The 21895-nt window shown below is 38.5% G+C and overlaps 2 protein-coding genes across 6 annotated transcripts; one reads left to right on the plus strand and one right to left on the minus strand.

Annotated features, from left to right (window-relative positions):
- Nucleotides 1-13946: 13946 nt before the first annotated feature.
- LOC121974443 (putative pentatricopeptide repeat-containing protein At5g40405) lies at nt 13947-16555 on the plus strand. The gene is made up of 2 exons (XM_042525506.1): nt 13947-16110; nt 16204-16555. Exon 1 carries the CDS (start codon nt 14049-14051, stop codon nt 15939-15941), a length of 1893 nt encoding a protein of 630 aa, XP_042381440.1. The 5' UTR covers nt 13947-14048; the 3' UTR covers nt 15942-16110; nt 16204-16555.
- Nucleotides 16556-16694: 139 nt separating this feature from the next.
- Nucleotides 16695-21546, minus strand: LOC121974444. 5 transcript variants are annotated; one of them, XM_042525508.1, is made up of 12 exons: nt 21297-21546; nt 21163-21211; nt 20933-21082; nt 19860-19993; nt 19717-19786; nt 19453-19543; nt 19284-19353; nt 18772-18867; nt 17946-18045; nt 17764-17850; nt 17460-17560; nt 16695-17026 (listed from the first exon to the last, which is right to left on the minus strand). In XM_042525508.1, exons 1-12 carry the CDS (start codon nt 21507-21509, stop codon nt 16880-16882), a joined length of 1308 nt encoding a protein of 435 aa, XP_042381442.1. In that variant the 5' UTR covers nt 21510-21546; the 3' UTR covers nt 16695-16879. The 5 variants fall into 5 exon arrangements, 3 of the variants coding, with proteins under 3 accessions (XP_042381442.1, XP_042381441.1, XP_042381443.1); XM_042525507.1 differs by having other exon boundaries at nt 19717-19798; XR_006110005.1 differs by having other exon boundaries at nt 16965-17026; nt 17460-17539; nt 17616-17850; nt 19717-19798.
- Nucleotides 21547-21895: the final 349 nt, after the last annotated feature.

Consider the following 21895-nt stretch of genomic DNA (forward strand, 5'->3'; position numbering starts at 1 on the left):
CTTCACTCACTAGGACTTCCATTCTGCCTAACATGCCAGTTAGGACTTCCCAGTCAAGTATCCGGTCAACCTTGACCTACTTGACTCTTCTTCGATCAATATCTTATTGTCAAACATCTAAACCCTAACCAAGACTCAGCTTGGTTAACCAGGTCACCCTTGACCTGAGGGATATTGCACTAACAATCTCCCCCTTTTTGATGTTTGACAATACCACAATAACACTTACAATCCCACATGTAAGTTAGGCTAATCCTATAGCCTCCTTCTTCATGCCACTAGGTAATGAACCCATAAATTAAGCTTTCCATTCTCCCCCTAAGAGGGCAAACTCCCTCTAGGTAATGAAAACCTAACTTACTTCCTTTCATTCTCCCCCTATTGGCACACATCAACCCCCTACAAAAACATCAACCCGTCTTTGGACACACATCAACCTATGCTCCAATTTTGGGCACACTTCAACAACTCCATTTGTTGAAGACTCTCCCCCTGAAGAGTTGCTCATCGTGATCACAGTTTCACTCATTGTGATCAACTCAATATTGAAGGTCTCATACCCTTCATTATCCTTAACTTTTCCCTCAATGTTGACAAATACCCAACCTTGAGCATTTTCAACCACTTGAGTTGCCACTTGAAATGATGAGGATATCCACTCTCCATTTATCCCCATTTCAAGTTTAAATGCTCAACCTTGAGCAAGTTCACAACAGAAGGTTAACCACCTTCCAAGGTTCATGAAAAATAATTTTCATGTCTTTAAAGAGTCCCTCCCCCTAAAGACATGGTGGTAACTTCTGTCATTGCACCAACAATGACTTGGAATCCCTAAACCTTTAGGAAACCCAGATTTAGAAGTTTTGAGGTTCAAATGTTCAAAATTTGAAACAAACCTCAACCTAAACTTCAACTTAGCCTTCCTTTACCATTCCATCCTTGTTTTCAACACGAAAACACCCTTTTTATGTATACAAATGTATTTTAAAGGGTTTGGAATGGTTACCTAGACTAAAATAGGTTCAAAGTGCTGAAATCAGGCTTTCCCAGCCAAAATCAGCAACTTGGATCGATTGGAGTTGGGTTCCAATCGATTGAACCTTTCTGAATCGATCCACCGATCGATTCAGACTACCTGAATCGATCGGCTGATCGATCCGGAGCTCCTCAGGCCTTCAATCGATCCATGGATCGATTCAGCACTCAATCGATCCATGGATCGATCGGAGCTCGATAGTTGCTGAAATTCCATTTCATTCCCGAAACCCCTAGAAAATTCTACAAAAATCCAAAAATTATGAAATTTCGTGTAGACATTGTTTAGGGCATATAGTATCAAGGAAAAATAGTTTTCTATGAAAATACATCATATTCTCAAAGATTGACACAAACTTGAAAACTTGCAAAAACTTTAGTGTTTTCTTCAAGTTTGTGTCTAACTATTCAATGGTGATTACTATCAAAAGATAGCCTTCACAAAGGTTTTTCAAAAACATTTTAAAAATATTTTCAAAACCAATATCCCATCATGTTCCTTGGGCATAATGCACATGACTTGTACATTAGCTTTCCCAATGATGGGAATACACATAACTATGTGTTTTGATGAGCCTAAAACTCAAAAGAATGCACTAAATCAACATTTTGAGTTTTGTTCATCTTCCTAACATCTCACTTGTATCTAATGTGCACTAAAACATATACAAGTCATCTTATAGTCCTTGTGAGATGTAAGATTTTGGTTTTGCCCTATTCTAGGGATCATGCATATCTATCTAGGCATTTCAAAGATATTAGACATCCACCTAGGATGTCACTTGTTAATAAGTGTTGTTAAATGCCATTTATCCTTACTTACAAGAAATTAAACTAATGCATGATAATGTTATGGCATACATCAAAAGGAAATAATTTTCAAAAGAAAATATCCTATAACTACATGATGTATGAATGTCATGACATGGTATTTTTGTATTTTTCATAATAAGTCATGAATGCAAAAGTAGACATGATGTCATGGCATATGATGGGCAAACAATCATGGCAAGATTTAGCATAAATAAAATATACCTAGATTAGCTATCTAAGTATCCTTAAAACCTTAGCTAAACTTACAACTTAAATCTAGATTGCCCTTAAGTGCGTCAAGAAAACGCCAAAACCTAAATTGGCATTTCTAATTCCCTTGATTAATTTATGCCAATTGAAATTAAGCATATTCCTCAAGTGTTGGCATATTTCATTTTTCCACAAGAGTAACACTTTAAAGTTAAGGCCCGGATTGCCTTAAATTTCCTAAGAACATACCAAAATCTCAACTTGGTAGCTCTTATGAATTTCCCAATATGTGCCTTTTAAGATTAAAATCAAATTTTCACCACTAGGCACATTTTACTCTTTCAAGGAGTAAATAACAGTTCCATTTCATTTTCAAAGGTTAACAAAAACCTTGAAAATGCTCCTTGAGTGTCAATTTCCTCAAAGTTGGGTTAACTACCCTTCTTATTGGAGTTGACACTCTCTAACCCATTTATGGGGTAGAGAAGATGCTCCTAGGAACCCAACACCTATTGGTGCTCCTTGGATGCTCTAGGTACTCACTAGGGATAACTTCCCTAGATACCTTCCTAGTGACCTTGTTGGGCTTCTTAGAAGCCTTGGTCACATTTTCTAGGTCAACCCTAAGGATAGCCTCCCTTGTGACCTTGTTAGTGACTTTCTTAGACTTCTTAGAAGTCTTAGTCACTTTGGTTGCAAAAATACTCTTAGGGATGACTTCCCTAGTATTCTTGACTTGACCACTAAACCTAGGGTTTGTTCCATAACTATATGGAACCCTATGATAACTAGGCACATCCTTCTTAGCCTTTGGTTTGTATCCCAAACCTCTATGGCTATTTGATGGCTTTGACTTTCCTAGCCCTAGGTTTTGCTCATTTTGCCCTTTTAGGATGTTTTCCATCCTTTTTAGGGTCTTTTCCATTTTATCAAGTCTTGATCTCAAGACTTGATTTTCTATCATTAAATCCTTAGAATTTGGTTTTTCAGTAAGTCCATGAGCATTTTGGTTTCTAGGCTTGTATCTAAAATCCTTAGAGTTATTGCCTAGACTATTACCTACATTCCTAACCCTAGGAGTGATAGTCTTAGCATGTAGGGCCACATGCTTTTCCTTAAAGCCCTCATGCTTTCTATTCTTATGGTAAATTGCATTAAAATGATAAAAGTTAGACCTATCATGCTTTTTACCATAATGTAAAGGAGTAGGCTCAATAAATGTTACCTTCTTCTTTACCTTGGAGGCTCCCCCTTGACTAGTGCCTCCTTGAGCCTTGACCTTCTTCTTCCCCTTGGGGCATTGACTACGATAATGCCCCTTTTGATTGCAAGAGAAGCATATAAAATGCTCCTTGCTCTTCTTCGTGTTGGGGATGGTCTCCTTGGGCTTCACCTTGCCCTTTTGTGCCACTTGGCCCTTCTTCTTGGCTAATTTAGGGCACTTGCTCTTGTAGTGCCCATGTTCCCTACATTCAAAGCATATAATATGTTTTTATTATTAATTGAAATATTTATACCTTTGCTTGTAGGGGTGGCATCTTTTTCTTTGGATCCGGAGGTAGAGACTTCCTCTTGATCGGACCTTGATTCTCCTCCATTTGATTTTTCTTGACTTGTGGAGGTAGAATCTTCTTCCTCCTCTTCATCTCTTGACCCGGATGTAGAAGCTTCTCCTTCTTCTTGATCCGGCGTCACCAAGGATTGCTCCCCCTCAATCCTAGAGGTGGAGGCTTCATCATCTTGAATATTAAACAAGGAGTATGCTCTCTCCTTGTTCCCTTCGTTGCATTCCCTTGAGGATGAAGCTTCTTGGATTTCTTCTTCTTCGGCGGTTGAACATTTTTCAACCTCGGAATCCTCCTCTTGGTCTTGCTCCAAAGAGTCACCCTCTCTGGATTCTTCTTGATCTTGTACAGTGGAGGGGATCTCTTCTTGAAGCTTGGCCAATTTGCTCCAAAGCTCCTTGGCATCTTCGAATTCTCCAACTTGAGCCAAGATGTGGCTAGGCAATAAGTTGACCAAAAGCTTGGTCACTTTGTCATTTGCCTCGCCCCTTTGAATTTGCTCCGAGCTCCATCTGCTTTTCTTTAGAAGCTTGCCCTTGGAGTTCGTTGGAGCTTTGAAGCCTTCCATTAGAGCAAACCATTGCTCTATCTCCATCATAAGAAAGTTTTCGATTCTTGATCTCCAAGAATCAAAACTTGTGGAAGTGTATGGTGGAGCCACCCTTGTGTCAAATCCAAGTCCATCTTGGAATTGCATCTTGAAGTTGAGCTTGATGAAGTCTTGAACTTGAAGAATTTGCTCCAACTTCTTCACCCTCTAGTTTTTCTTGATATGCTTGACTCTTCCGGCGATGATTCCGGTGAAGAGCGGCCTTGCTCTGATACCACTTGTTAGGACCAAAAGTAGCTAGAGGGGGGGGTGAATAGCTCGTCGCGTTCGCTCGGTGCGCTTCGTTGCTTGGCGTTGCTTGTTTCTTCTTGGATGTGCAGCGGAAAATACAGAAACAAATACAACCACGCTAACACTAGGATTTTACTTGGTATCCACCTCCAAAGGAGGTGACTAATCCAAGGATCCACACCACGCACGCACCCTCCACTATGAAACACTCCTTTTCGGTAACTACCGAGGGCGGAGAAGCCCTACAAGACTCTCAGTACAAGAAGAAGAAAGGGTAGTAAAGATTAAGTACAAGCTTACAAGAAATGCAGTGAAAACCCTAACCCTAACTTCTTCCTCTTGCAATGGATCTGCCTCTTGACTTGGAAAGCCTCCAAGAACCTTCAAGAACTGGCGATCACGTGCTTGTAGAGAGCTGTGGAGGAGCTGGAATGAATCTGAGAAGAGCTCGTGAAGAGATGCCGAAGACCACGCGCGCCTTTAACGCCAACGGTCGGATCCCGATCGATTCAAATGTTCCGAATCGATCGGGAGGCTGGATCGATCCACGGATCGATCCGAGCTTCAGCTGAAGCGCGCTGGATCGATCCACGGATCGATCCGGCGCTTATCGCGCGCAGCATCGTCCCGATCGATCGGCGGATCGATCGGGACCTGATCGATCCACGGATCGATCCGAGCTTCTGATGAAGAATCCGGATCGATCCAGCGATCGATCCACATCTGGATCGATCCACGGATCGATCCGGCGCTATTTTGCCCAAAACCAAGTCCCAAACCTCCTAACCAACATCCGGTCAACCTTGACTGTTGGTACATCATGCCTCGCATCGGTCACTCTCTTGACCTGCGGGACTCCCCACCAAGTGTCCGGTCAATCCCTTTGACCCACTTGGACTTTTACTCGTCGTGCCAAGTATCCGGTTACTCCATTGACCTACTTGGACTTCCACCAGATGTCTGGTCAACCTTGACCCATCTGGACTTCCTTCCTTGCCAAGTATCCAGTCAATCCCTTTGACCTACTTGGACTTTTACTCGTCGTGCCAAGTATCCGGTCACTCCATTGACCTACTTGGACTTCCACCAGATGTCTGGTCAACCTTGACCCATCTGGACTTCCTTCCTTGCCAAGTATCCAGTCAATCCCTTTGACCTACTTGGACTTCCCAACACCAGATGTCCGATCATCCTTGATCCATCTGGACTTCCTTCCTTGCCAAGTATCCAGTCAATCCCTTTGACCTACTTGGACTTCCCAACACCAGATGTCCGATCATCCTTGATCCATCTGGATTTCCTTCCTTGCCTGGCTTCACTCACCAGGACTTTCACCTAGCTTCACTCACTAGGGTTTTCCATCTGCCTAGCTTCACTCACTAGGACTTTCACCTGGCTTCACTCACCAGGATTTTCTTCTGCCTAGCTTCACTCACTAGGACTTTCACCTGGCTTCACTCACCAGGATTTCCTTCTGCCTAGCTTCACTCACTAGGACTTCCATTCTGCCTAACATGCCAGTTAGGACTTCCCAGTCAAGTATCCGGTCAACCTTGACCTACTTGACTCTTCTTCGATCAATATCTTATTGTCAAACATCTAAACCCTAACCAAGACTCAGCTTGGTTAACCAGGTCACCCTTGACCTGAGGGATATTGCACCAACATTGAGCTCACCCGAACCCAACTCCAACCTTCTCCTTGAATAGACTTCCTTCCCATTTTCTTGTCCCTCAGAAGCGTTGCACGGTCCTTCTCGTCCGTTGGTATACTCTTCCACAGCTCTTCATCCCTCGGATGCACCGAGCCTGTCAACTTACTTCCATATTATTATTCTTGCTAGCTAGGTCTTCCGCTCAACTTCGTATGTTCCTAAACCCCTGCACACTTAGATACAAGACATAAAAAACATAGAGCCTAGTTAATCACATCAAAACTTGCCAGAGGTATTTATAATCTCCTCATTTTTAATGTTCAACACAAGTTAAGTTAGGGTAAAATAAATAATAAAATAAATAATTATTGTAAGTAAATACAATAAATTAGCAATTATAACATGTAAAGAAAATTGTAATAAAATCTTAAAATTTATACCCCTAGATTTAATCTCTAATCTTTCCCCTTTGATTAAAAAAAAATCAAAGAAAATATGGAAAATTTTAGAAAAATAGTGAAATTATTTCTAAATGTGTAAGACAGAATTATCAATTATATGTCTTTTTACCATAATTAAATTCAAAAAGGAATAATTTTTAATTAATTAATCAGAAGTTTTTGTAAAAATAATTTAAAAATTATTTAATGTGTCAAAAAATCTCAAAATATTTTGTCAATAATAATCATAATAATTAAAAACTATGATAAAAATTTTAAGTGTAGAACTTTTTATTTTAACCTTAGAAAATATTTTTAAATATTTAAAAATAGTTTTCGAATTAAAAAATCTGATTGATTTTCATATATATATATATTCAAAATGCAACGGTAATTAGCCAAAAAATAAAGTTTTCTAAAATTCATCTTCAAATAATTTTAAAATCTAAATTATATTTTTTTGATTAAAATTCATAAAAATTATATAATCGTCGAAAAATCCTAAAAATTTTAATACTAATTGTTAATTCATTTTTGCATCACAAGAAAAAATTTCAATATAAAATATGAAGAGTAGGTATACAGACTAATTGCTTTTGTAAACAATATTTAGAATTTACATAAATTAAAATTAAAACATATATAAAAATTAATTTTAATTAAGTTAAAAATGATTTAGGAATCCAAAATAAGTTCCTACCTACTATATTATCAGAAATTTTTGTGGTATATAATTTCTAGATTTTTTTTCCTAATTTAACCCTTGTGAAATATAAAATATCAATTTAACCCTTGAAAATTTTTAGAATTCTGGACCTTTGAATATGCATAATTCTATTTAAATATTCCTATTTGCTCTTTTAAGTTAGAGTTTTTCATTTGAATTTTGTCAAAAAATTCTAATGGACATGTTTTAGGTAAATTTATTTTTAACTCCTTGTTTTCTATTTTTAAATGCATACATTTATTTCGTAGTTTGCATAATGATCTACATAACATCTTTATACCTTCATACAACTTATTAGGAGGTAAGAGTCATACCTCACTTACCGTATCAGACTCCTAATTCGAAGCTCCCCTTTCATCGATCATCTCGATGTTCATTTAGGGTGAGTTTGCTTTGTCTTCGACTTTGTGCAACTCTAGAAATTTCTCCCAAATTCTGTAGCTGACTCATAGGCTCCGATTAGATTAACTTCTTGTGGCGGTAGAACGCTCAGCAAATGGAATTCTACTTTATGGTTTGTCACAAAGTCGGCTTGCTCCTTAGAGCATCCACAATGCATCATTGTTATAACACCCACCACCTAATCAAAAAACATAGGGTCCACTGTCACATCACCGTTATAACAATATATCTCTTTTACCTACATTCCTTTTAACATTAACACTTATCATTTATGGATCTCACATTCCACTTAATTATCTTAAAATTATATCATATTAAATAAATAAATTTTAAATATATTTAAAATATTAAAATTATTATTATTATTTTTAATAATAATCTTATTTTTTAAAATTTTTTTTTTACTATTTTTCAAATTTAAATTATAACTTTTATGTTTTACATATCTCAATTTTAAAATTTAAAATTTATAACTTTTTAATAAATAAAATTTTAAAAAAATTAAACATGGGTTGGGCCAGCACTGACCCACCCCACCTTTGCTTGAACACGTTCAAAGTCTTGAACGCATTCAAGCAAAGGGGTCGACAATGCTTTGAATAGCAAAGGAGTGTTATAACACCCCAATAACACATGCATTGCAGGTGCTCTTATTGCTCCACAAGTGTTCTTCTTTCTCAGCTCCATGTTGATCTATGGGTGCTACAAAATCATACTTAATAGTGAGAAAAATATCAAAATCTGTTTTTAAAAATACCTCTCTTTTCTTTTTCCAATTTGTAAAATCTATCTCGAACTTCCGTGGATGAATACTCGCTCCAGCCATCTTGATGCCTCAGTTGACGGTTAGTTCTTCTAAGACAGTTGGGCTATGATACCAATTGTTGGCCCCGTGTAGGTCGTTATTGCCTGGAAGCACAATTTAGAACTTTTCTTTTACTATTGTTCTTAGCAAAGACACATGTTAGTTTAATTAGAAATAAAACACATATAAAGAAGTATAAGACACAAAATAATTTACTTGGTTACAACCAAGGAAGTTGTTAATCTAAGGTGATAAAAGCTCACTAAAATTCTCCTTTGATGTAGGCGGAGAAGCTTCTTACAAAAGTGAAAGCACGAACAACTTAAAACAAAATTACGAATGAAGTACAAGTGTGTGGTATCTTAAACTCCTAGGACCAAGGCTTTATTTATAATCTACTAGTCGAATTTGTCCATTGGCTGACGTGGCAGCTCTGGGCGCTTGGAGAAGGTCTGGGCACCCCCGACGGTGCACCTTATTTACTTTTCAATGGCTCTTCAATGACTTGATGATAATATTTTATCCTCGTCTGGGCTCCTGGATCGATCAAGGCGCTCTGGATTGGCGCTGATGTGGACTCCAAACATCATCCTCGCAATAACGTCTCGATGGGGTGCTTGTTTTGGACCAAGGTGATCCGAGCGCCCAAACCAAGTCCAGGCGCCTTGACAAATCAACTTTGTGTTGACATGTCCAGCTGCTACTCCAGTCTCTTGGGTGATTCTCTGGGCATCTAGAGTTGAGCTCACCTAAACCCAGCTCCAGCTTTTTCCTCGAGCAGACTTCTTTCTCGGTTTCTTGTCCCTTGGAAGGGTCACGCGTGTCCTTCTTGTTTGTCAGTATACTTTTCTGCAGCTTTTCGTCCCTCAGATATATCGAGCTAGTCGACTCGCTTCCCGTCCCATCCTTTTCACTAGTTACACCTTCCGCTCGACTTTTTATGTTCTTAAGTCCCTGCACACTTAGACACAAGACATGAAAAATGCAGAGTCTAAGTTAACCTGGTTGATCACATCAAAACTCACCCAGGATAGTTACAATAATCACATGACAATTCAATTCTATTGTTATTTTTTTTATAGTTTACCCCGTCCCAGCTGTCAAGTATACAATTATTTTCTTCCACTGTACGTATTAAATTCTAAATCAGTGCGGCGCATTGTAACAACTAGGATTTCATATTGGTTAATAGTAGTTACGATTTTATAGCTAGTATAATGTATATTTAATCTATTCAAAAATATTCATATTGTAATAGTTAGAAAATCATAATTGCTACAACGTCGATTCAACTCAGTTCACCTACTATTTACATTATAATAACTATGATTTTGTAGCTACTATAATGTAGAGTCTATTTGCTCACTTATTTATTAGCTATGATTTCATAACTACTGTAACTCGCTTGATCAGCTCATGATTTATGCATGTGATAGAGCTTGAGGACAGATACATTATTTATAAGGGGATTGATGAGGTGAGACTAGAGCCATCAATTTGAGTTGGACTCATCTGGTTGGCCCACCCCGTCAAATAATTTAAATGGGTTGAGTTAAAATTTTATCAACTCATATTAAAATGAGTCCAAGCGGGCGTATAGGTTCGTCACCTGCACGGGTCGAGCCACGATTGACTTGGGTTGGCCCGCAAGTTGAGAAAATATAAAAAAAAACTAAAAAAAAATTTATATACTTGAGAACAACCCTATATACTTAGCAATTTACCAAACAATGTAGCTGGTTTTGCTTATTACCTAAAAAGCATACACATTTTGGAATTGATCAAATCACATAGTTTTTTTAATTTTCTTTCCCATAAATCCATAATGCTTCTCATTCTTTTTATTTTATTTTTTTCAAAAAAAAAATCTTAATCTCCCAGCTCTCTTTTTTCATCTCTGTTTCCTCCATCCTTAGATTACCGAGAGCGGCTGTCTGTCGTCATCCCTTCGCCTCCGCCTAGTAGCACAAAGAGACGTGGTAAGTCAACGAAAGTTTAAGATTAAGGCTGAGCTTTGGAGCTTCGCCACTCCTCTACACTAGTTGTTCAAGCAAGATGACGACGGCTTCACCCTCTACTAGATCCCGCAATTATTCGCCTATACCCTCAATTTCCCCATCTCCAAGTTCCTGTAGGCATAGAGCAAGGTCATGGTCATGGGTGACATCGCCACTGTCGCTCTAGTCTTCCACGCTACTCTCATTTGGCTCCTCGTAGGCCACTTTGGCCTTCGCCTCCCTGGTGCGGCGGTGTCGCTCAATTTGGCCTGATGGATCGTGATGGGAGGCCAGTTCGAGTACAATGCCATGGGGAACTGCCCTAATGCATGGAATGACTTCAGCTAGGCAACATTTGCTGAATTGGGCTCCTTTACGTGAATCTCCATTGGATCCTCCATAATGCTCTGGCAATTAACATATATAATAAAAGATGAATCAATCAATTCAAAGCTATAACTCGACATCAAGCAAATTCTTTGCTACATATCCCTCAATTGCCTTGTCATTTTTTTTTTCAATTTACAACCTCAAGGTCTGGTACTACATGATACTGATTGTCTTAGTTGGTCATTTGAAGGATACTCAAATTGTAGTTGCTGTCGTATTATGATACTACATGATATTATTGTTGTAATGCGTGTTGTTGTAAAACTCAATAAAACTATTGTTGTTATTATTGTTATAGTTTTATGATATGACAGTTGGAAATTTATCAAACAATATAGGTGATTATGTGTTTTCCCCAATCATGTATATTGTTTTGGAAATATCCAAACAACGTAGTCACTTTCTTTCTTTTTTATTTATCTCGTTCTTCCTTTTTATTTCTCTCACTTATTTTTTTACTTATCTCTCTTCATTTTTACTATTTATTAAAAAAATTCGAATCACTTTTTTTTTTTTTTTTTTTACTATGATGCTGATTTTCAGAAATCAACAACACAATGTTGTTGCTGAAATATTAACAACACAATGCATTATGTTGATGATTTTAAACATAATATATTATGTTGTTGATTTTATACTGTTGGTAAATCAACAACATAATATAGTTGATTTTTCAAAATCAACAATACAATATTATGTTGTTGATTTTTCAGCATACAATGTACCGTGTTACTGATTTTATGCTATTGAAAAATCAACAACATAATGTCATGTTGCTGATTTTACTACTTATCTTTAAAAGACCATAACTTTTCATTGATATTAAACCATATGACGTAAAATATATCAAATTGAAGTTCATTCAGAGATCTTCATTTTGATATATTATGCATCTCATGATTCAATCTCAGTCAAAAGTTATGATATCTCAAAGTTTAAGTTAGCAATAAAAGTATTGCTGGTCTTTCAAAAATCAGCATGTTAAGCTTGATATAATTCTGTATCAGGCAAATGTTGGGATTTTTAGCCAATTGTTCCAATAATATTTTGACACATCCAATGAAGTCGAAATAAGTAATGGAGGGTATCGTTGGACGCCTTGCAACATCAGAAATCCACATGATCTAAAATAGGTCTAATCAGACTTGGTCCATAAGTGAATTTTAACTGAAATGAGTCCAATCGACCCTAGACAAGTCCGATATAACCAATTTTTGGTCTTGTGGATTTTTGATGCTGCAAGGAGTCCAACAATGTCTTTTATTGCTTATCTTAACTTCTCTAAAGGTATTAAAATATTATTAGAATAATTAACATTAAATCCCAATATGAGCCTAATATGAATCATATCAGGCCCAACGTTGTTGTTAATCTTCACACATGTTGTAAAATTTGAAAGGTCATAACTTTTGATTTAGTTTGAATCATGAAATATATAATATATCAAATCGAAACTTATTCAAAGATCTTCGATTTGATATATTGTGCGTCTTGTAGATCAACCTGAGTCAAAAGTTATAGCCTCTTAAAGTTGAACTTGTAGTTGTAGCAACTATGATTTCATAGCTGCTATAATGTGTATGTTGGGTAACTTTTGAGAGACTATAACTTATGACTCGAATTAATTCATGAGATGCACAATATATCAAATCAAAGATATCTGAATGAGCTCTAATTTAATATATTGTGTGTTTCATAATTCACTATGAATCAAAAGTTATGATATTTTAAAGTTTACAACATGCACACTGCTGATCTTAGAAGATCAGCAATAACGTTGGACTTGGTATGATTTATAACATGCCCACGTTGGGATTTATGCTGATTCTTCCAATAACTTTTTAACACCTCTAGAAAAGTCAAAATAAGCAATGGAGGACATCGTTGGATTCCTTACAGTCTTAGAAATCCACATGACTTAAAATGAGTCCAATCGAACTAAGGCTACAAAGAGTCCAACTGTACCCTCTATTGCATATTTTAGCTTCTCCAGAGGTGTTAAATTGTTATTTGAAAAATCAGCTAAAAAAAATTCCAATGTGAGCCTGATATGGTGGCAAAAGGTGAATACGCTCGCCCCCAGCGCCCCCGCCAACCCGTCCCAGGGGCAACACGGAGGAGGTAAATCACGGACGGTTACTACCTTTTGGAATGGTGACTAGCACATAAAGGAGACATTTATCCCAATGTGAGCCTGATATGAATCATATTATCATTGCTCTCAATATATCGTATTAAATTGATATTTGAGAGCATAAATATAATCAAGAAAATAGACGAACACATAAGACGTTTTATATAATTCCAAGCTCTCTAGATTTATCAGCTGATTTTGATCGAAAATCGACTAAAATCAACTGATGAACTTAGAGATCTCAGAATAACATGAAACTAAGTCATATGTATTCGTGTAGTTCTCCTGATTATATACATGCTCTTAAACATCCATTTAACACAATATATTAAGAACAATAATTTTTTAACACGAATTTGTTTGAAAAATCTAATTCATATTAAAAAATCGATACTTTCAATATATTATGCTAAATTGATATTTAAGGACATGCATATAATCAGAAGAACTTAACAAACATATAGAACCTTGTTCCATATCATTTTGAGTTCTCTAGATTCATCAGCGGACTTTGGCTGAAATCGATCAAAATAGGCTAATGGATCTAATGATCTAGAAATGACATGAAATCATTTTTTATGTCTTCATTTAGTTTTCCTAATTATATATATGTCCTCAAATATTAATTTGACATATTGAGAGCAATAATTTTTTAACACTGATGTGTTTAAAAAATCTAATTCATGTTAAATAAATCATTGCTCTTAATATATTGTGTCAAATTGATTTTTAATACTATAGATATAATCAAGAGAATTAGACGAACAAATCAAACCGATTCTATATCATTCCAAACTCTCTCAGTCAAAACAAGTTGATGTACCTAGAAAGTTCGGAATGACATAGATCATATGTATTCATCTAGTTCTCACGACTATATCTATATTTTCGAACATTAATTGATAATATATTAATAATAAAAAATTTAAATTTAAATAGGTTTTTTTTTTAAAAAAATTACGATATTTAGGAAACTTGGGTAAATAGCTGCGGGTTAAAAGGCACTTCCTCCTCGCGCTGTTCTTCTGCGATGCGATGAAATTATCACTGAGAAACATCATCGCCAGGCACAACCCTATTGCGCTTCTCGACTCCTCCTCTACCTCCGCCTCCGCCTGCAATCCCACCACCACCCTCGGCCAGGTCCTCCAAATCCATGGCCAGCTTCTCGTCCATGGTCGCCTCCACGACCCCGACGTCTTCGATCAGTTCGTCGCCGCCGTCGCCTTAGCCGCCGGCATCGCTTCCCCGTTCCTCCTTCAGTACTCCCATCGGCTTCTAGATCACTCTCCGCACTCCGACAGCGTCTTCCTCCTCAACTCTCTGATCCGCGCGCACATCCGTGGCCCCGACCCCGGCCACGCCTTCCACTTCTACCGCCGCCTCCTCGGCTCCCTCTCCCCGGACCGCTTCACCTTCACCTTCCTCGTCAGCGCCTGCGTTAAGGCTGCTGCCTCCCCGTTCTCCGCGGCTTCCGTGCACGCCGCCGCCATTCGCCGCGGCTTCGCCTCCGACCCGCACGTACACAGCGCCCTCATCCGAATGTACGCCGAGTTCGGCGACCTTGAAGCCGCCCTGCGCGTCTACTCCGAAGTACGCGACGCTGACACCGTCGCTCGCACCGCCATGCTGGGGGCCCTCGCTGCCGCCGGTGAAATTGACCACGCCCGAGAACTGTTCGACGATATGCCAAGCCGAGATCCCATCGCGTGGAACGCCATGATCGCTGGGTATTCGCAGGTTGGCCGATCGAGAGAGGCGCTGCAACTGTTCTCATCTATGCAATTGGAAGGCATGAGAGTGAGCGAGGCGACATTGGTGTCGGTCCTCACTGCGTGCGGCCATCTGGGCGCCCTGGATCAGGGCAAGTGGGCGCACTCCTACTTGCAAAGAAACAGGCTCCGTATCACAGTGACGCTGGGTACGGCCCTCGTGGACATGTACTCCAAGTGCGGCGACACGGAGTGGGCTATGGAGGTCTTCTGGAGGATGCAGGAGAAGAACGTCTACACCTGGAGCAGTGCGATGAGCGGGCTGGCAATGAATGGTGCCGGCAAAGAATGCCTCAAGCTGTTCGACCAGATGAAGGAGCTGGGCTTGCTGCCCAATGGTGTGACTTTCATCTCTGTCCTTCGAGGATGTAGTGTGGCCGGGTTGGTCGAGGAGGGTCGGCAGCACTTCGACTCGATGCATGAAAAGTATGGAATAAATCCATGGCGCGAGCACTATGGTTGCATGGTGGACTTGTATGGGAGAGCTGGCCTGTTGGATGATGCTGTTGATTTCATCAACAATATGCCCATTGAACCACATGCTGGTGCTTGGGGAGCTCTGCTCAATGCCTGCAGGATACATAGGAACATTGAATTGGGCGAGTATGCTATGAAAAAGCTAGTGGAGGTGGAGTCGAGAAACGATTCGGCATATGTCCTCATGTCGAACATGTATGCTGAGTCAAGGAACTGGGAAGGAGTTAACGATGTGAGGGAGTCTATGAAAGGCAAAGGGGTAAGGAAAGAGCCAGGCTGCAGTGTGATGGAGGTTGGCGGTGAGGTCCATGAGTTCTTTGTAGGGGGCAAGTCGCATCCCAGATACAAGGAAATTGTGTTGATGCTGCAAGAGATATCAAGGAAGTTGAGATTGGCTGGGTATACAGCTAAGACAAACGAGGTGATGTTCAATATTGAAGAAGAGGAGAAAGAGGATGCTCTGCGCTTGCACAGTGAGAAATTGGCCATTGCATTTGGGCTGATTGCGCTGGATGAAGGCACCTGCATCAGGATTGTGAAAAACTTAAGAGTGTGCTGGGATTGCCATGATACAAGCAAGTTGATATCGAGGGTGTTCCAGAGGGAGATCATCCTGAGAGACAGGAACCGATTTCACCACTTCAAAGATGGCACTTGTTCCTGCAAGGACTTCTGGTGATGCAGGATTATCATATTGGAAATGTATGATCAGTCCAGCTTTATCAGAAGGGACTCTATTTGACTGTCTTTGCATACTTGAAGCTGATAGTTGGTTGCCGCTTGTTCTTAGTCTCAAAATCTCGACGAGGACATGGAGAACATGGGCGTTCATGGCCTTCTGGCACAATGTAAAGCATTTGGTTAACTTACCACCAGTGAAACTACTTCTGATTCTTATCTACAGCACAACAATGTTATGTTGCTAAACTGATTTCTTGCAGTTGTAGCGTCGAAGCAATGAATTTGCTGTTGCTGCCAACGATAGAAAGATGCTGCTGAAGCTTTAAATTCAAAGGAAAATGAGGCTCCTTTGCCTGCGATGGTGTACTTTAAGAAGATGTTTTGCTGAGTCACAAACCTACCTGCCAATTGATCCAATCTAGGAGAATTGAATGATGGAATAAATATCTTTCGTCAATTGAAATGGTTTGAAGTTATATCTCTGGTGCATTAGTGTCTTTGATGCAACATTGCTGATGTGGCTATAAATCGTTAATGCAGGATTAGAGATCTCATCCTATTCCCTAATCTAGATGTACCATTCTAAGATCCCATGACATTCAGCAACAGGATAATTCTCTTCTTGGACATCTGGTGAGCATTCTCTAAGTTAGTAGGTCTTAGACAACATATCTCAACTACAACTGAAGTTGCAAAGCTGACATCTGCAAGTCATGCTGAACCTATGCATTGGCGCTCTATACAAAATTAATAATAGTGTAGAAACATCAGCGAGAAGTTCAAATTGAGGAACTCGTTTGTATCCATCCACTGTTTAGGTCTCACACAGCGATTGACAAGAGCATCGACATCTATAATCACTGATACATTGTCATCCTGACGTGCATTGCTATATCATACTAATTTGATGAACATCTCACGTCAATTTTATGAGGTTTATCTCTCCCTGTAGGCAATGTACCCCTTGACAGGACCTACTAAAGTCAAAGCTTCGTTAAGAGCCTCCAATAAATACTCAGGGTGATCCTCTATCCATGCATGGCCATCTTGTCTGGGCAATTTGCATAGAATTTTTCCCACAATCTGCAGCAAATTATTAGTACATAAGCTAAAAGCCTAACAGGTATAAGCGAGTTGCATGGAAGAAAGTTGAAGGTCCATAGGAACATAAATTTAAATTTAAATTGATATCGATAAAAAGATTTGTGTAGATGACCCTAAATGTTAAAAACTCACACGGTTTAAGCTCCTAGCTAATCAGATTTCTCATAAATCCGTAGGAAAATGTCTCTCTTAAAGATGTTAGAATACAAATACACATGCCAATTGCATATAAACATGAATATCCTGTCCGAAAGATGCTTAACATAGAAGTATCTATTGGTCACAACAAGAAAGACTGAGAATAAGAAAGACACAACTTCAGAAAATAAAACATATGCAGTATGGAAACAAAGATAGATTTACTTGTTGATATGGAAGTAGTGGATGAGCTTCGAAATGGTGAGCATAATACCTTTCGTGCATAACCACCATAAGCTATTCCACCAATATAGGCTTGTCTAGGATCAATTTGCTCATCTTCAATCCTCGCTTCTGAAGAATTGCCTACGACGTCTGCATGTTAAAGTATCACTTATCATTGCAATAACTCAAATCGCTTTCTACAAACCTTTTGTCACAAAGCAAAATATCATGCTCAAGAAGACGTTATATAAGATGCTTTTAAGTTCCATGTTCCCGTGAAAATGAAACTATTACACAGCTGAGCCTCATTCACTGAACAAAGTGCCTCGCGAGTAACTAGGAAATCTCCTTACAATCAATATGATTCGTCTGAAACAGCCCATATTTCTTTAAGCTCTCAATAGTGAAAGCATTAGTGCCACCAGCCAACTGATAAAACCCTATAAAGGGAAAAGTTGAGTTATTGATGCTGTTTCGAAGAAGTTAATTCAGTCATTGCTTGCATTTTTCATAAAAAAATATCCTACATATCTACCATGAGGCTTGTTGCATGTAGCAGCCAACTGAATGGCAAAGGCAATTGCCTCTCTTGTTGCACCCTTGCCAATGTCTCCACTCATAGGGCGACCATCCAACTATAGTTAAGTAGGTAAGTTGGAATATGTATACATTAACCAGAATAAGATGCATCCAAAGGAAACTACAACAGAAGTCCATAAACAAACGATATAAATATTATTATAAAAAGTCTAAAAGATCTAAAATGGGCATATTCCTGTTTGAATGTATTATCAGCAACTAGGCTCATATGTAAATCTGTAAGGGTCCATTTGTTAATTTCATATTTGAAATAATATCTATATATCAGAAGAGGAACCTACTTAAGGTTCCATGAGGAAATATTCCCCCTTAATTAACATGGTATTAGAGTTTAGTGGCTCTTCTTCACTATCTTCCACATTATCCAACACTGTTGTCCCCATGTTATCCCAGGCTCCAGTAACATAGTCTTCTTTGTGTGTGTGTCTCCGCATGTCATCTGCTGTTCAACTGCTGATTTCTGGGTTGCTAACCCGAAATCATCATCATACAGTTCTTGTTATCATTGCCAAAGTGTTGTCATTGCTACAATAGCGCCTTCTGCATGCATCGTTTTTCATACTTCTAACTCAGGATCAAAGTTGGTGGAAAAAAATGTATATAATCTTGCTTGGAGATAATTATCAGAGTCACTTTTAAACATGATCAATCTTACCCGTTGATATGCTGTCTATGAAATGTGTATTTACTGCAAATGAGGGTCTGGAAACACCAGATACTAAATAATTTGAGTGACGTTTTAGTTTACATTGTAGACTGACCTGCCACAAATTGTAGCATTTGAGATGAGGCTGCATTGTCTCGTATATCATATTCATCACCCGTAAAGTTGATTCACCCACATTGGGCAAACTAACCTGAAATATTTTGTACATTGTCATCGATCAAATTAGCCAATTAAAAAGGTTAGTGGCTTGCATCATAATTAGAAAAATTACATTATCAACTTTGGGTTTCAATTCAACTGGTTATCAAATGCAAAGAGGAATTTGCTTTCCTTACCAAATCACTCATTTTCTACTAGTTAACAAGTCGACAACTACAAACATATTATATCCCTGGGCTTTATAGTCACTCTACTCGTAATGAATTTATTTCATTAATATAATTAATCTCGATTAATTGTATCAACATTTGCTAAAAGAAATCCTTTGGCATGAAGGTCTTCCAGCCTAGTAGATTACTGATTATACTTTAACAAACCATGGATAATTGATAGGAAGATTAAAAAGAAATGGCACCAACAAATAAACCATCTGACAACTTGACTTACTGCCACTAGCTTTGCATTTTCAATTGAATCCACTAGGCTATCCCAAAGCAGGTTGAACAAATCAGTGCGCCTATCAAGTTTTGCAACATAAAAAACACTCCAAATCACCGAGATTAGAACAAGAAGTTCAAAGAGACCTCTAAAGCGAAAAATCGATAAGAACAAAAACCTTCCACTAGTATGTATCTCTATAGCATCAACATCACTCCTTTGCAAAAGCTTACTAGTAGTAGTAGGATCTCGGGCATAAGTAGTAGCACCTAAAATCAACCAAACACATTATACATTTTAATATTTTATTCTTCTGACTGAGTACAATAAAATTAGAAGAAGAGGAAAACACATCATACAGCATTAGAGGAAAAAACTCATGAATGTATAATAAAACCGAAAGGAGATTTGAAGTAATAAAAGAGAAAGAGGTAATACTCACTTATTCTATCATATGGGCAGCTGGAAAAGCAGCGTCCACATCCATAACATCGTTCGGTGATAACTCCACCCTGGATAACAAACTAATAAACTGAAACCTAAGAATACAAATATGAACCTAAGTGAGGGTGGGAGAATAAGCACCTGCAGTTTATCCAGTCTATTGTTCTCTACTGAACCACCTCCCTCAACCACCCTCTGTATCACTATTGCAGAAGCAGGGCAAACTTTTTCACATGGTCTAGGGCAATCAGAAGGGCAGTCCTCAGGATCAAATTCTGGGAATAGAGAATGGAGTAACACAGCATATTAAGATAGATAAATAGAGCTAGAGAGGAATGCTAAATAGAAATATAAGAGAAGTATGAGAAATGGTGATCATAAATATCACCTATGTAGACATTGTATATCATAATTATCACCTATGCAACAACATATTCTAGGCTTTTTACCTTCCATTTTCCTTAAAAAAAAACGAAGGTAAATCACAAGAGACAAAAAAAAAGAAAAAAGAAAAAAGGAAGAGAGAAACCATAATTCACTGACATAAATGTGGTCATCAGAAATACCTTCCCTTATCTTGACTCATTAATGTGAACTAACAGTGTATCATAAAACCATTATACTTCCCATGAACATACTGAAGAAACAATGAACAACAAACATTCAATACTAGGCTTAAGAAGAATAAACAAATACAGAAGATAGAATTAAAAACCTCAATAATTTAGGGATGAAGAAAACAAATTTGCATTTTTTGTTACCTACCTCAACACATGTAGCTAAAGAGTTATTAATGAACACAACAATGCAAAAATAATTATTAAAAAATAACACAATTTAAACATGAACATAACCACACAGGAGACAAATGAATGAAAAATTACTCAATAGAAAAGAGACTGATGATCTAGAGAAGATGACGAGTGGTGCGGCAATTGAGAGCTTTGGTAATGCAATATTGATGATGTGTGCTTAAAAAGCATGTGATGTCTTTCTTAGCTTTCCTCAAACTGAAGATAACACAGATCTGAAGTTTGACAAGATGGAGACAAAATGAAGGAATGTAGAGATTAAAATAGAAACGAGGATAAAAAATATCAGGAGAGAAAGAGATCATAAAGATAGGGGAAGGAGATCTCAGTACATGGAACATCTTCCTAAACACGCATGAATAACGTAATCGACCATTTATCAACTGCGCGCATTAAAAGTACCAGCTTTGCGGAAATGAACGTCTTCCTTATCATCGTTAACACTAAGCATCACCCAGGGCCTCTTGACCATTGCTATCGACATTGCGGCATCAATGCCCTCATTAACAGCACCAACAACGGCCGCATCTGCTGCACAATCAATGCAATCGACTGCACATGTCCCGGTTATAAGTCGAGGCACCGATTTCTTGAAGGTTATTAATGACATCTCAAAGAAACTTCTTTAATACCTCCAGCAAGTGTATACACAAGAGACAAATTCCTGACATCCGCGGCATCCTGTCGAAGAAAGAAAGACGCGAAGGAAATCATCGGAAAGAAACGCGAGATTTTCGTTCCACGAGGTAAGGAAGAAAGAACAAACCTCAAAACTTGCGCCGCAAATGAGCTTAACCCAATTCCCCTGGCGAAGAGACTGAATGGGAGAGGGGATCGGCGAGTTAGGAAGGCTCTTCACAGTGGAGAGGACGAGGGCTTTGATGTCATTGAGATGACCCCGTAGATCGGAGCGAACGAGCGAGGGGACGAGGGAAGAGGAAGCGGGAGAGTAGCTGGCGAAGGCTACCGGAGAAGGCATGGATCAATGGACGACGGTCTTGCGGATAATGGTCGAAGTCAATAATTTTTGTTTTAGCAACTTATAATATTTTAATAGATTATCTATAAATCGAATTCTATTTATTTATTTTTCATAATTTTAATATAAATATATTTAAATTAAAATTCAAATAATTTAATTTCACTCGAAGTAAATTCAAATTTTATTCCGAACAACGCATATCAATTGATCCTGTCCGAAAATCAAAGAGACCGAAAACTGAGGATGTGGTACTCACACTGACCTCCTGTGGATTTCGCGCAGACATTCAACATAGACTACGTCAGTGCCGAGCTAGGGAAGAGGTCCCCAGTGTTGGTCCTCCGATTCTCAAGTTAGTCACCGACGATGAGGAATGAAGCGGA

The sequence above is a fragment of the Zingiber officinale genome, chromosome 4B, assembly GCF_018446385.1.
Source record: "Zingiber officinale cultivar Zhangliang chromosome 4B, Zo_v1.1, whole genome shotgun sequence".
Taxonomy (NCBI): Eukaryota; Viridiplantae; Streptophyta; class Magnoliopsida; order Zingiberales; family Zingiberaceae; genus Zingiber; species Zingiber officinale.

What these genes read in the sequence shown, in the direction of transcription:
- LOC121974444 (XM_042525507.1), bottom strand. Translation starts at nt 21,509, where the DNA reads ATGCCTTCTCCGGTAGCCTTCGCCAGCTACTCTCCCGCTTCCTCTTCC. An exon ending in TGTGTATACACTTGCTGGAG is followed by an intron (nt 21,083 to 21,162) that starts GTATTAAAGAAG and finishes GGACATGTGCAG; the next exon opens with TCGATTGCATTGATTGTGCA. An exon ending in CGTTCATTTCCGCAAAGCTG is followed by an intron (nt 19,994 to 20,932) that starts GTACTTTTAATG and finishes CTCTATTCCCAG; the next exon opens with AATTTGATCCTGAGGACTGC.
- LOC121974443 (XM_042525506.1), top strand. Translation starts at nt 14,049, where the DNA reads ATGAAATTATCACTGAGAAACATCATCGCCAGGCACAACCCTATTGCG.